Source organism: Dendropsophus ebraccatus, chromosome 4 (genome assembly GCF_027789765.1).
Source record: "Dendropsophus ebraccatus isolate aDenEbr1 chromosome 4, aDenEbr1.pat, whole genome shotgun sequence".
In the NCBI taxonomy this organism is placed as follows: Eukaryota; Metazoa; Chordata; class Amphibia; order Anura; family Hylidae; genus Dendropsophus; species Dendropsophus ebraccatus.
In genome coordinates this window covers 139,262,286-139,277,988 of record NC_091457.1, presented here as the reverse complement: position 1 = coordinate 139,277,988, position 15,703 = coordinate 139,262,286, and the positions used below count along the sequence as shown (strand labels likewise).

General features: G+C 41.4%; 1 protein-coding gene across 7 annotated transcripts in view; it reads left to right on the top strand.

The window, feature by feature from the left end:
* Positions 1-14,182, top strand: part of CENPP (centromere protein P) — a 240,311-nt gene extending 226,129 nt beyond the window's left edge. For all 7 annotated transcript variants that reach the window (XM_069967195.1, XM_069967192.1, XM_069967194.1 and 4 more), the window contains exons 7-9: positions 10,742-10,821; positions 12,103-12,194; positions 13,385-14,182. In XM_069967195.1, coding sequence (XP_069823296.1) covers positions 10,742-10,821; positions 12,103-12,194; positions 13,385-13,518 — 306 coding nt within the window. In that variant the 3' untranslated portion in view covers positions 13,519-14,182. The remainder of the gene's footprint in view (positions 1-10,741; positions 10,822-12,102; positions 12,195-13,384) is intronic.
* Positions 14,183-15,703: the final 1,521 nt, after the last annotated feature.

The window sequence follows — 15,703 nt, the reverse complement described above, 5'->3', positions numbered from 1 at the left end:
TACACATTAGATTACCGGTAGCCAGTCAGGTCATCAGAAATGTGCTCAGGCCAGAACTTAATAATAATAATAATAATAATATGGACATAGGCTTTAAAGGGGTATTCCCATTTTAAGGTCGTATTAGACGGCCTGACTCATAGGGGAAGTGAGTGCAGATGTGCTAGATTGGCACATGCTTACATAGGGTATTACACAGCTCAATAATTGTGAGGCTGAGGCTGCACAGACAACGCTCCTTTTCCTTTAAGGGGAATCTGTCATCCGCAATACACATTTCAAACTGCTGTCACTGTTAGATAGCTGTTAGACAGGGAGACACCTGGTACCTTTGATATATCTGTCTGTGCTTCCAGAATGTGGAAAAATGCTTTAAGTATATAGGTAGAAGAGTCAAAGAGGCTTTCCCCCACTCAAGCAGTAACACCTCCTTACTACCCCCTTCCATACCTGACCCTGCTTAGGACTCAAATTCCAAGTGTCAGTAAAGTGGGAGGGGGAGGGGAGGGGAGACATTTCATCTAACAGCTATCCGGGAGCTTGGAAAAGCCTCTTTGACTCCTTGTACTTCAAGGATCCTGAAAGACCGCAATCAGTTCAAATGCTGATCACTATTATATGGGGAAATATCAGCCAGATTTGGTATATACTGTACACTCACTCTCTCTCTCTATCTGTAATAGGGCCTTTAGACACTTTTTGAATATCCACCCATCTATCTTCCAAACCAGGGTCCATTCACCTCTTTCCCACCTATTGAAGCAACCATGTTACATTTCCAAAGCTGGCAGGACCCAAGGACCCCTCTTTGACTTGTAGCACCAAGATGAAAGTGGTCAAAGTACTAAGAGGGTTAAAAGGCTGGAATAAGAGATTTCTCGGATACCGGCCATTCATGCTAGATGGCTGCTTACAGCTATCCTGCAACATGCAGCCATAGCTTTTATGTCCTATGTGATCATCATCACATACATATCCTTTGGGATGCAGAAAGGGGACATTTCCAATGACGTAGTTGAATGTGAGAGAATGGTTCCTTCCGTAGGGAAGAAGGAAGAAAGCAGCCTGATCCTTATTTCCCCTAACATCTGCTTTTGTTAAATAGTGGGGGGGCTCCATAGTCGGTCCATCCAACCAGCAATCTGATGTGTTGGAGAAGATTAACCTGACATCACTAGGCTGTGCTCACTGGAGTTTAGGCCACAATATACACAAGCTGTCATGTCTTCTTGGCTCCGTCCTTTCTCTAATTTACCTAAAACTACGCAGACATTAAAGTTACATCATTTCCTAAATATTCCTGGGTCTGATGGATACAGTATGTCTAGTATCATTGCTCTTATGTTATACTTTTTTTTTTTTTTTTTTTGCTATGGAAAATTGAATACTTTACATGTATAAAGTTTATTTTGTCTATCCTGTAACTTTACTCTTTTTCACTATGCCAAAAATCAACATCTTTTATTTCATTTGCTTGTTGCCTCAGCTGTTATACCAGAGTCCTGGACTAGATACCTGTCGGAGGCATCGTCCGTGCTTTACCTGTACATAGAAAACTATACGCTATTACACTACATGTTAGCCCAGTAAGGAGGCAGCGGTGAGGGGTCTGAGAAGGTGAAATCTGCAGTAGTGATCACAATACTTATAGCAATACTTATGTAGCAATAAGAAAAATTCAAATAATCCTGGAAAAGGAGAGGAGGAAAATGTTTTCCTTTCAGCTGATATTTATTACAGGTCATTATGGAAATCTAATAAAAATTACTGAAGCATGGAGCACAATAACTGTCCAGTCTACGAGTCTGCTGCCAAGCATTACGTTTTTTATAGTATAGTTGATACTGACAGCATCCAAGTATCAATATATAATAGGGGAAATTGTTCTGTGCATTATACAGTTGTGCTTATATGCAGTTTACATACCCTAGGCTAACTCTGTAAAATTTTGCACAAAATGGTATAGAACAGACATGTCAAACTCTAGCCCGCTGTGCCATTATTTTTGGCCCGCCAGACTATTTACCTGTTTTTATAAATCTGGCCCGCCGACATTGCAGATTAAAATATGGGAGGTCCGAACGGCCGCTCAGATCTCCCATATTATAATCTTGTAGACAGCTTTTAGCCTGCGGCCTAGCAGTATGTGAGCAGCGTCAAGATGTCGGTGACGTCACCGCGTGCGCCAGGCTACTATATAACATACTATGGGGGAGGGCTGGTTTCAATTTAACATACTATGGGGGAGGGCTGGCTACTATGCAAGAGACTATGGGGAGGGTTGGCTACTATATATCAGGCTATTGAGAGAGCTGGCTACTATATGAGACTTGGGGAGGGCTGGCTACTATATAAGACTATTGGGGAGGGCTGGCTACTATATGAGACTATTGGGGAGGGCTGGCTACTATATGAGACTATTGGGGAGGGCTGGCTACTATATAAGACACTATTGGGGAGAGCTGGCTACTATATGAGACTACTGGAGAGGGCTGGCTACTATATAAGACTATTGGGGAGGGCTGGCTACTATGTGGGGCAATATTGCGAGGGCTGGCTACTATGTGGGACACTATTGGAGGGGTTGGCTACTGCATAGGGCACAGTTATGGGATTACCTACTGCTTGGGGGAAATAATGGGTAACCATTGGGGTTGGGGTTTAAACATATAGCAATTTATCTAATCATTTATCAAAGTGCACAGTGCTGGGAGACGCACACCACTGACAGTACCGGGAATGCCGCACGCTAATCTGACAGTGACAGAGCGCCAAATGCCCTCTTCAATAAATAAGGTTGGCCTGTGACTTTGTCTAATTTTTTTATTTTGGCTTGCTGTGCATTTGAGTTTGACTCCCCTGGTATAGAAGCAAATCCAGGTTGGCAGTGATGAATATAGCACAGACCAATGAAATATGTATAAAACTGCCAGCATCTACATATAAAATCCACAACCTTATTGCATTCCCATAGAATCCAAGACATGCGTAATAAGGTACTGCAGATCCTTGACGTGTTTGAAGCTAGAAAACAAGGCCCCTCACAGTAGTTTTGGTGAAGCTTATCACAGACATTTTCCTATCCTTTAGCAATCGTAATGATAACCGTGATCAAATGTTTACATAACCTTAAATATTTGAGATCAAGTTAACACATGTAATGTTGAGATGGTAATGTAGAGGATGTATTCACACCTGCTCCTTGTTTGAGTGTAACCAGACTTTGCATATAGAAAAAAAGGTGTATATATATATAATTTTTTTTTTTTTCCAGGAGTGAAGGTCCTGCTCATAAGAGCTTAAAGTGACTGTACCACCAAGCCTAGGCTGAAGCACTGGTGGCGGGCCAAACCCACCCTTAGTGGGTAGAAACCCCCGCCCCTCCATGACGTGACTCCATTAGAATCAATGGAACCCTATCATAGAGGGGCTGGGGCTTCCTCTTACTAAGGGTGGGTCGGCCCGCCTCCTGTGCTTCAGCCTAGGCCTGGTGGTACAGTCACTTTAAGGCTAGATTCACACGGGGCAAAAACCCCAAAACAGCTGTCTGCAGATGGGAAATCTTTCCTTTTGGAGAGATTGTTTGGTTTGGCATAAAATCCCCAGTCAATGTTCTAAGGCTCCTTGACTGAGCGAGACTGGACTTGAAGGGACATCTCTTTGCTCAAGAGGTGTGAGAGCTATTTTGCATATCCTTTCTTCTCTGAACCTGATAGAAAGAGTGGTGCTAATATTGAACTACATAATCTGTGTCTGTGTCATGAGTCCTCTATTGCACAGGAATAGGATAGTAGTGGTAGGAGATTAGGCCAAGAAGCACCATTAAAGGACAACTCTGGCCAAAATGTATTTTTTTAATATGTTATTTCATAGGCAAAGTTAGACGAATTCCTAATTTACACTAGTTATGGAACATGTACATATAGTGCTATTTCCCTCAATTTAGTAGATCAGACAGGCTTCAATTTCTGTAAATAAAAAAAAAAATTATGTCCCTGTACCTGAAGGGTCCAGCATATATGTAGAAATTCCCTGTGAAAAGTAACAGGGACTTTCCTGTGCTTTCATCTGCGGCACAAAATTCACAAAATTCTTAAACCTTCCTTCCCCCCCCCCCTTCACCCGCCCAGTGCTTAGATCTGCGGCACAAAATTCCTAAACCTGATCAATTACTGCGGCGGGAGGGAGGCATCAGGGACTGCGATAGAGGAGCGTTAACCCTGCTGCACGGACAGGGCTGGTGTTTCTGGTGTGATCGGGCAGCCCAGGGGGTGGATGGTTGCACTATTGCGCCTGTCAGGGCAGACAGCTGAATTTTGTACTACAGATGAAAGCACAGGGCGGAAAGGAAGGGGTGCTGAATTTTGTGCCGGAGATGAAAGCACAGGAAGGGCCACGTTATTTTTTACATGTAATTTCTACATATACTGCGCCCTCTGATGGACCCCTCAGGTATACATCGGGTCGTGACATTCCTTTTTTTTTTTTTTTAGAGAAATTGAAGCCTGCCTGATCTACTACATTGAGGGAGCTAGCACTTTATGTGCATTTCCCATAATTAGTGTATATTAGGAATTTGTCTAACTTTCCTAATGAAATAACATGAAAAATAGATTTTGGCCAGAGTTGTCCTTGGCCGGGGTTGTAATAACCCATTGTCAGAGAGTCCGAAATCCATTCTGGGCCCTTGTTGATCGCAACTGTACCCTTAGTAGTTTTCTCCATTATTAAAATTGCAGTATTTGTAGCGGTCAATGTGCTTTACATACCTGCAGTTAGCGCAGCTGAAGAAGATAAGTGGTTACCCATCTCTGTTAGTGTGTAATAGTGAAGAACTACACACTATACTACATCTGTTTTATTAGACGGGCGCCTCTCTCTTTATTCATTGTTCCAAAGAGCATATCATATTATATCATGGCTTGTATCGTAGGATGACAGATGTTCTTACACTTTGAAGTCTGTTCTGCACAGAACCCCTTTAAGGTATGGCCTCTGAAATATAAGGTAACTGCTGAGTTTTCAGAGAGTCTGAACACAACATAGAAAAGCCAGTGCCATTCATTATTGCCGATAGTAAGGAGGAACAGGGAAGAAGGTAAAATCCTAAACTTGAAAGCGAATCCATCTGTTTTCTGGATTTAATTTCAGTGTGAAATTATAGAATTTTTGGAAATAAGAGCAGGCTATATAGAAATATACTTCTTTGATGTCTTCCCATAAAACACATCCACCGGTCTTCAGCCAGATCGGGCCACGTTAACATTATCTAAGTGCGGCCATTAAGCGATACACGATACAGATGGCGTTACTCGTGATTTTACTTTACAGATGAATGAATAAGATGCTAGTGCTAGTAAAGATGGAATGCTTATTTTCATATTACACTAAAGTGACAGATATCTTGCCAGTGTGAACATATCCATAATGCAGAGTATTTTCTATAGTATGAGAATACCGCCACATGTTCAGCAGAAAGCAAGTGTTGTAGTGTTGGTTTGACCTGTACACTTTGTTAGGCAGGGAGGAAGCTTTATTACACCCAGCTAACTGGTGCCTCTCTCCCCCATAGTACATACACACCCCTGTATGCTGTAGCTGTACACAGATTTATCAGCAGCAGAAACATTAACGGACCTTGCATTGCTGTTTATGGGTGTCAGCCCCTCCACCATGCATAGTGGGTCTATGGCAAAATATGTTCAACTGCTAATAAACATAGAAACATAGAAGACTATCGATCGAAAAAAGACCACTGGGTCCATCTAGTCTGCCCTTTTAGTATTTGCTTTCCTATTATTTTAGGATGGATATATGTTTATCCCAGGCAGGTTTACTTTCCGCTATTTTAGATTTACCAAACACATCTGCTGGATGTTTGTTCCAAGCGTCTACTACTTTTTCAGTAATGTAATATTTTCTCACGTTGCCTCTGATGTTTCCCCTAATTAATCTCAGATTGTGTCCTCTTGTTCTTGAGTTCATTTTTATTTTTATTTTTTTTAAAACCACTTTCCTCCTGAACCTTATTTAGTCATTTAACATTTTTAAATGTTTGTTCATCTCCCCCCTTTTCTCCAGGTTATACTGATTCAAATCCCTAAGTCTTTGCTAATATCTTTTATTTCCCTTACACCCTCCACTATTTTTGTAGCCAGTCTATGGACCCATTTTATTTTATCAATGTCCTTTTTGTATGTGAGGTCTCCAGAACTGCACTCAGTATTCCAGATGTGGCCTCACTAGAGCTCTATACAGCGGGATCACAATCTCCCTCTTCCTACTGGTTATACCTCTAGCTATACAGCCCAGCATACGATTTGCTTTCTCTATCCCCTGGTTGCACTGGTGACTCATTGTAAGGCTGTCAGGAATCACTGCCCCTAAATCCTTCTCTTCTGAACTCTTTGCCAACACAGAACTGCCGATATGATACTCGGATAGAAGATTCCTTCTCCCCAAGTGCATTATTTTACATGCTTGATCCTCTGATCCTACTATACTTCCAACACTGGGGGCATATGTCCCATCAAGGGAGATAAGTCGTCACCACCAGCTTATTCTCCTTCAGATTGAGAACACACTCTTACATACTATACATGTGTATTTTTTTTTATTTTTTTTGGGGGGGGGGGGGGGGGGGGGGAGATAGTCATTGTTGAACACTTTTTCTAGACATGTTAATTTTTGCAGTGAGCTGCCCCACCATAGCATGTCAGTCAGCCCTTTAACACCATAGCCAATATTCAATTTCCATAGCCAACATTCAATACAGTGGTACCTTGGTTTAAGAGTAACTTGGTTTATGGGCGTTTTGGTTTAAGAGCTCACAGTTTTTCAAAATTGTGACTTGGTTTAAGAGCATTGCTTTGGTTTAAGAGCTCCCTGTACTGGGTGGGAACGCGAGTAGAGGAGGGGCATGGTCTATATAGCGGGGTCTACAGCACTGTACTCTGACCCAGGAAGTCCCCCTCACCTTCCAAATCACAGCAGATCCACTTCAGGCTGGGGCTTACATCAGGGGACAGGACTGTGGAGGTAATCTCTCCATAGCTGTAACCCCTCCCTCCCCGGACAGAGAGTGCTGCATGTATGTGCCCACATCTGCCCTGCTCATTCCTTCATGCTCCCTGCAGTCTCTGTCAGCCCTTGTGTTTCCCATCCTCTCCATTACTGTACAGTAACTTATAATATCACATATTCTGCTGTTTCTGAATGTTTGTTTCGTTTTACATGTTATTTAGAATAATCATTATTTTTGGGGTGTGGAACCAATTGTCTGCATTTCTATGATTTCTTATAGGAAAATTTACCTTGGTGTAAGAGTGGATTTGGATTACAAGCACAGTCCCGGAATGAATTATGCTCGCAATCCAAGGCACCACTGTATATGTTTGTGTTTAGACCGCCAATCACACACCTTATACAGTAGTATTAAAAATGCACTGCGATGGAAATGCAACACATTCAGTTCCAAATCAAAGGAGTTTGTGTCATTCCTTTACAGAAAGTAAAGAAACATTAGGCTGTTCAAAGAAAATAGCAGTGTCAGCATTTTTCTTAAAAAATTCTAAATTTTAAAATATAGGCTATGTTCACAACATATTTTTTATATGACAAGAGCGGACGTTATTTTCAATTAAAACAACAGCTGTTTGTGTCATAGAGAAATGGATTGCATTGAAGTCAATGCAAACAACGGTCGTTGTTCACACAATGTATTGAACAATGGCCGTTGTTTGCTACAGCCATGGAAATAATTGACATGTCAACTGTTTCTGGCCGTTGTTTGCATGTCCATTCTTTGGGCTTAAGGCGGAATCTGCCGGAGCATAGAATGGAGACTATGGGACAGGCGGGAGTGTGCAGGGACGAGCGGCGGAATCCGCTCAATGTCTAGAATCACCTGGAATTTCCGCCATTAATTCAGAAGTACAGAAGCAAATATGTACAGCACTACTGTATACCCACCAAGCCCACTCAAAACATGTGACTCCCTTTATGCGCTGCTGACATTGAGAGTAGGAAGTGGTCATAATAATGTGTCTCGGCTGTGTAGGAGAGGTAGAAATTCAACATCAATAATAGAAAACATCTGCTGGATAGTTCCCCCCCCCCCCCCCCAAATGTCTTGTGTTATTTAAAGTGATTTTTGTATATGATGTTTTCTTGGTATTTTTGTTGTTACATCTGTTATGTTGTTACTTGTCCAGACGCGTTGCTGTTTGGAGCGGACTGCTTACAATTACCTGTTGGTGGATAAACATAATGATAGAAAGTATAAGATCCCTGGAGGGGCGATTACTAATAGACACTTGTATACTCCCAATATAACGTCACACATCCTACATCTGTTCAACTACTTAAAGCAGAATTATTCAACTGCTCCCAAAGCATTGTTCTTGTCTGACAGCGAGGTCAAGGCTACATGGAAGATGAGAAGAGACTACGGTGACATCTAGTGTGACTGTGCGGTACTGCATGCAGGATGGGAACTACAGATGTGCTATAAAAAAATATCAACACTTGTGCATAAACTTTTTAGTACAGTGAAATATTGATAACATTGACTATCAGAGTAATATTGTCCTTTATTTTCTGTGTGTGTGTGTGGGGGGGTGTCAATGGTTTTGTTGAGTGAGTGGTATTAGGCAAAATATAGAAATTGGTTGTGAAAGTGAGTGGGTTTACCACTTGCCTCTCCCAAGAGATATGTGCATTAAGGAGACTTATAGGCCATTCATGCTTCACTGGGAATTCTGGGGAAAAGGATATTAGTCATACTCTTCTGCAAGGTTGTCTGTCTTATATTTCCAGTCATGTCCTTCATTGCTTACATTGGGATAAAACAGCACATACATACATACATACATACACAGGAATTTACATGCTGTAAAAGAAAATGTAATTTGTCTGACACCTACCATGGCTCTAGTCCAGTTTTAATGCTCACATGCCCATTGGGGACATTTTCAGCAGTAGGGAGGGTTCCGCGGGGGGGGGGGGGGAGGGGAGAATCAACTTTTTTTTTTTTTTTTAATTTTGTCTCCCACCTCCCGGTCAGACTTGCCTGTAAATCTGGTGACTTTTTGAGGGGGAGGAGGTATGTTCAGGTCTGGTATGGCTGTGACGCCTGGAGCTATTAACTACCAATCCTGTGGTGAGAATTCCTTTAGACAATATGCAGACCGCTCTAATCATTCATTCATTGTGGAAAATTATGTTTTGAGCAGTTAAAAACCATGAAAATGCGATTCAGACAATATTTCTACCTGTAGAGAAATGTATGTGGCCGAACCCACACTCCCCAAGATGGGGCGTCTTCAGGTTTAGTGCCTAGGGCAGCAGCAGCTGGTAATACAGCCCTGATAACAGCCACTAATTACTAGTGCAACATTGACTAATTGCTTTATAACCAATAATTTATTAACAGCTCCTTAAAATATTGCTTATAAAGTCATTAGCCAATATTGCACTTGTCATCAGTGGTTGTTATTAAAGGGATATTACAGCAAAAAAAAAAGATTCAACTGGTAAGTAAATTACAAATCTGTATAACTTTCTATTAAAAAAAAATCTCCAGTCTTCCAGTACTTATCAGCTGCTGTATGTCCTGCAGGGAGTGGTGTATAATTTCCAGGCAGACACTGTGCACTCTGCTGCCACATCTGTCAGTGACAGGAAATGCCAAGAGCAGTAGCAAATCCCTATAGAAAACCTCTCCAGACTGGAAAGAATCAGCTTCTGTATGTCCTACAGGAAGTGGTGTATAAGTACTGGAAGGCTTGAGGATTTTTTTTTTTTTTTTTTTATAAAAGTAAATTACAAATTTTTGGCACAGTTGATTTGAAAGATTTTTTTTTTTTTTTGCTGCAGTACCCCTTGAAGGCATGGACTTAACAGTAATCTTCCACCCTTATAACTGATAGGGCAGGTTCACACTACGGAATTCTCGCGGACAATGTCCGTCAGCTGTCCGCTCGCACATCTGGGCGCATTTCCGCCGGCCCCATAGACACCATTCTATGGGCCGGCGTATTCCGCTATACGCTGAAAGAAGTGTCATGTCACTTCTTTTAGCGGATCGCGGAATACGCCGGCCCATAGAATGGTGTCTATGGAGCCGGCGGAAAAGCGTGTGCTCGTGCGGGCGGACAGCTGACGGAATTCCGCGGACATTGTCCACGAGAATTCCGTAGTGTGAATCCGCCCATATATTGTAAACTAATAGTCTAGTCCTAAGTTTTATCTTTATGTGTGCCTTAAACTTTTATTTCTATAAATTTTATATGTTTTAGTACTTATTATTGGTCTTCATAGACTCGTTGGTCTTATTCGTTGTTATTGTTTGTAAAAGATTAGGCACATAGGGGGAGATTTATCAAACATGGTGTAAAGTGAAACTGGCTCAGTTGCCCCTAGCAACCAATCAGATTCCACCTTTCATTTTCCAAAGAGTCTGTGAGGAATGAAAAGTGGAATCTGATTGGTTGCTAGGGGCAACTGAGCCTGTTTCACTTTACACCATGTTTGATAAATCTCCCCCATAGTTTTGTGTCTCACCTGTAGAGGCCTCCTCGCCAAAAAATGGAATTGCTAAACAAGTATAAGACAATGTGTATTTTTGAGGTGTGGTTCTCAGCTATGGGACACAGCACTGGTCATTGTTTATTTTTATAATAAAGGGATATGAGCCTCAATGTACAAGAAAATATAAAATCTATTCTGTGTTTCTCTCTAGGAAAAATACCCACTTGCTGTTGGACTTCCACTGGGATCTTCAGCAGATTATATGATCCTGATGAACCCCGACCTCCCTGGGTATGTAGAATTAGAATATTCATGATTTTTGCTTCTTTTTCCTATAATTTCTAGTTGGTCTGAATGGGCCTTTGGGATCATCACTAAGGGTTGTGGTATATTCTATTTTTTTCTTGATGTTCATCATAGTATTTTTTTATTTTCATTATTGCCAATGAAATTTGTTGGAATACACAGACTGTAATGGTAAATGGTAACGGCATGAGTCTCCAAACTGCGGCCCTTCAGCTTTTGCAAAACTACATTTCCCATCATGCCTGGACAGCCAAATCCAAAGCTTTAGCTGTCCAGGCATGATGGGAGTTGTGGTTTTGCAACAGCTGGATGGATGCAATTTGGAGACCCATGGCAAGGGGATCAGATATGATTCTTGTCTCAGGTTTTGGTTATGGACCCCATTGAATTACAGTGTTGTATTGAGTAAAAGTTATATCTTATATGGTTCTTTTGCCTTGTGTTCTTATGGACAATGTAAAATGTGGTGTGGTTCATAAAATGCTTTGTGTGAAAGTCTAATTTATCATGCTCCAAATGTGGAATGGCCTAATGCCAGAAAGAGGGTTAAAGGGGTTTTCTGGGCAAGCGTGTAACTGAAGCTCAGCTCCCAAGTGTATGTTAGCCGAGCTGCAGTGACCTAGTCCGGACACTACCCCATGAACGGAGACAACTGCTTCCGGCCCCATTCACTGTGTAGTGTAAATGAATGGCTCAACCACTGCTCCATTTACTGTCTATGAGATGTCTAAACACAGTCAAGATTGGTTGGACCTTGACCAGTCACCTAGAGATCACCTATCCTTTTGGTAGGATATAGCTTTTTAACCCTTCGTATGACCCCCCTAATGTACAGTTAAGCTGATCCATTTCACGTTTTTGGACTCAAATGTTCTATTGAACTGAATTTACAGAACTATTGTACATTGGGGTAACAAAGGGGAGCGCTAGTTGACTACTCAAGCAGGAGAGAAAAAAGAAAACCTGAATTGCTGTATAAGACCAGGTATTCAGGTTACAGAACCAAATATCTATCACCATTTGTCTCCAATTTATTGCAAGTGCTGGGGATCAGGAAGTGTTGCACAAGGTCACAGCACTTAAACGGTGGGCCAAAGGCACTGATCCATAATTGATAGGAAACTCAATTTTTTAAAATTATTCTTTGATATTTTGAAGAAATGTTAGTGATACATGGTAACTGGAGTTCTATGTAGCGATCTCTTTGCATGCAGTAGAAATGCTGATAGGCTGACCTGGAATACTACTACTTTCGTCTTGGTACAGGTGTGAACTTCTAGTTGTCTGGAAAATTACTATAAACGAAGATGGATCAGTGACACCAATCTTGGACCTACTACCAAAGATACCAGAACAAGGTAGATGTACTGATTTCTAGAACATTTTTTGTATAGTTAAAAGGTATAGTCTACCAAGCAACAAAAATCCATATACTGCTAAGGCTATTCGAAAAGACAAAAAAAATACTATACTCACCTTCCCTCATGGAGCGTTTACACAGACAGATTTATTATTTTAAATAAATTTATTGAAGCCAAAGCCAGGAATGGATGTGAAAAGAGGAGAAATATCAGTCTTTCCTTTATGACCTGTTCTCTGTTTAGTCTGTTCCTGGCTTTGGCTTCAATATTCTGTTAGATAAATCTGTTTGTGTAAACACACCATTAGGGCCCTATTCCACCGGACGATTATCGTTCAGATTATCGTTAAATCGTTCGAATCTGAACGATAATCGTTCGGTTGAAATGCAGTTAACGATTAACGGCCGAACGAGAAATCGTTGATCGCTTTATAAGACCTGGACCTATTTTTATCGTTGCTCGTTCGCAAATCGTTCGCATTGAATAAGACATCGTTCGGTCGTTCGCAATAGATATGAACGCAATAGCGAATAAATAGCGAAGAAAAACGATCGCAATTACGATCATAAGTAACGATTATCGTTCCATGAAAATGAGTGAACGTTTTTCAGGTCTTTCGCAATAGCGGTCGTTTGAGATCGTTAATCGTTAACGATTATGCAAACGATAATCGTCCGGTGGAATAGGGCCCTTAGTCTCCTGAATTCTTCTCAGATGAAGATCTGCCAGCTCAGTTACGATTTCCGGAACCAAACTTGCCGAACATTGGGGTTCATCTGAACCTGAATGCTTGGTCTTTGACTACTGATCACCTGTTTTGCTGACAGCAATCTTAATGCCTCCACATCCACAAACCTGCTTGGTGAATAGAGAGAGGGAAGTAGGTTTTCCCTTGAGAATAAAGGAAAGAGCATTGAAGGGGTTTTCCAGGATTGAAAGTTGTAGCGCCCCTCTGTCCTCAGGTTATGTGTGGTATTACAATTCAGCTGCATTCAATGGAACTGAGCTACAATACTGCACACAAAATTGGGCAAGAGTGACTATTTGGTTTTTCTAATCTTAGATATTCCCTTAAAGTTCCAGCACTCCCTATCTTTTTTTTTTTCTCCTTATCAGCCATAAATGCTAGGCCGCTCCTCCTGACATTAGCCTAATGTTTATTAACAGACGTATAATCTATTTTACAGCAAAGGACCTTGATAAAACAGGAGTACTGGAAAATGCATCCGTAAACTTCAAAACCCTGCTTCACGCCTTTGGCCTTCAAGTAACCATCAAGAAAATTATTCAATCATTTTGCATGAAGAGAGGCAGCGACTAGAAGAAAGGTCTCCCAGTGTTTTATTGAATATAAACCTTGTAGTTGCATCCGCTTTATAAACAATATAGACAAGTCATGCTCTATGTACAGTAAATATGGCACATTGTACATCATTAAACAAGACCTGCAAAATAAATACAACCTTTAAATACTAAAATGAGAAAATACAGAAGAAAAAAAAAAAGCAAGATCCAAATCGACTTTACATGGTTCAGATGTCCAAAGTCAGCAGAACACGTACTCTCCAAACACGTTTCCGGTAACAGTAAGCACATTAGGTTTGCTGGGGGTTGTGGTGAACAAGTATATATATAGACAGTAAGGTTCAGGAGCTACACAGGCTAGGATGGATAGTAGAATTCCTCCAGTGCCCCCCTTTATAAAGCTAATAATACGCAGACTAGACATATTACCTGAGAGAAAGGAGTTTTCCTTGCCAATTGTTAAAAAGGGAAAAAGATTATCCACTCCTAAGATGGTGATTATATAATATTATATAGCGTGTCTGGTTTAGCAAACCATTTGGCAAATACTTATTATTAACCAAAGCAGGGAATGACCACATGGGGCACCCGTCTCACCAACAAACAACCTTACTGAGCAATGCTTTAATTCCTGCATGTGTAGGGGGGCTTCCAGATTACACACCCTGGGGTCAGAATATAGTTAGTGTGAAATCTGGTACGTGTGAAGCTACCTTGAGGAGTCTGAGTTTGCAGCGAATTCCCCATCAGACAATCAGCGCTGCTGTGCGCTGATTGGCTGATGGGGAGCGTCACACACAGCCACGGCACCGAGCAGCTAATGTATGCTCCAGGCTGAGGACTGTGGGGGGTTTAAGGGGCCGGGTCACATACTGGCAGCGGAATGAAAATTCCGCTGCGGGTATGTGACCCATTCACTCCACACTACTAGGATCTGCAGCGGATTTCGGTACGTGTGAAGCAACCCTTAAAATTGTTGTCCGTAAAAGGATGCGTATTGTTCCAATACATCTAAATTTTATTTGGATTTACATGAACCCGAACAATTGTTGCTGCCTGGAGAAGGTAGATGCAGCCAGAAGACTGTCTGGAAAACATGGATACAGCCATAGGCTCCTTCTTAAAGTGACTGTACCACCAGGCCCAGGCTGAAACACTGGAGGCAGGCCGATCCACCCTTAGTGGGAGGAAACCCCAGCCCCTCTATGATAGGGTTCCATTAATTCTAATGGAGTCACGTCATGGAGGGGCTGGGGTCTCTTCCCACTGGGAGTGGGTCGGCCCGCCTCCTGTGCTTCGGCCTGGTGGTACAGTCACTTTAAATAAACTCTGTGGTCTGCTGTTTCAAATATAGGTTTGTATTATATATTAATGTTTCAATAAATTAATACTTTCACTATTTGTTATATTGTTTTGTGGTGAATGTACTGGAACAATAATGTGAAGGTGGATATAGCCTTTAAAAAAAACTATATTCTGCAGAAGGCACATCAAGTCTCAGACATTTTGATGATTTTTTAGCCAAATGTGTTAATAATTGACACTAAACTAATAGCACTTGGATCTTTTAAGGTGTAGAGTTTTGTATTAAGCAAACCTATAGCTTCAAAGGGGACTTAATGCATTTGGCTGTACTGAAAGTGGTAATGATTATTGTGGATACATTACAGTGTACATTAGAATACCATACAGTCTACTGCAGAAACCACTAATACAACAAAAACTATAACAAGTATGAAATAGTAATGTTTAAAGTAGGGACGGGGGAACCTTCAGCCATACAGCTGTTTCAAAACTACAATTCCCATCAGTCAAAGCAAAGCTTTGACTGTCCAGGCATGATAGTTGTGGTTATGCAACATCCAAAAGGGCCGCAGGATCCCCATCCCTGATGTAAGGCATTCTTATAAATGAAAGGTTTCTGTTGTGTGTTATCTAAATGACAGGTGCAATATTCATGGGACAACCCAGACAAAACTCAATTTACTCTTTACATTACAGGGAGAGATGACAAACATACAATATGATGAGATTCATGTAAAGCACTTGTCTCTTGCGTTTCACAACCATGAGGGATTTGGTACGTTTTCTGTAAAGCAAGTTTACCAGTGATTCTCTCTCCCCCCACTTCGCTGGCGCAAAGATCCCGGTGGCGCCCCCAGTGTAACACTATCCCCTCCACTCGGTGATGCGGCCAGGCT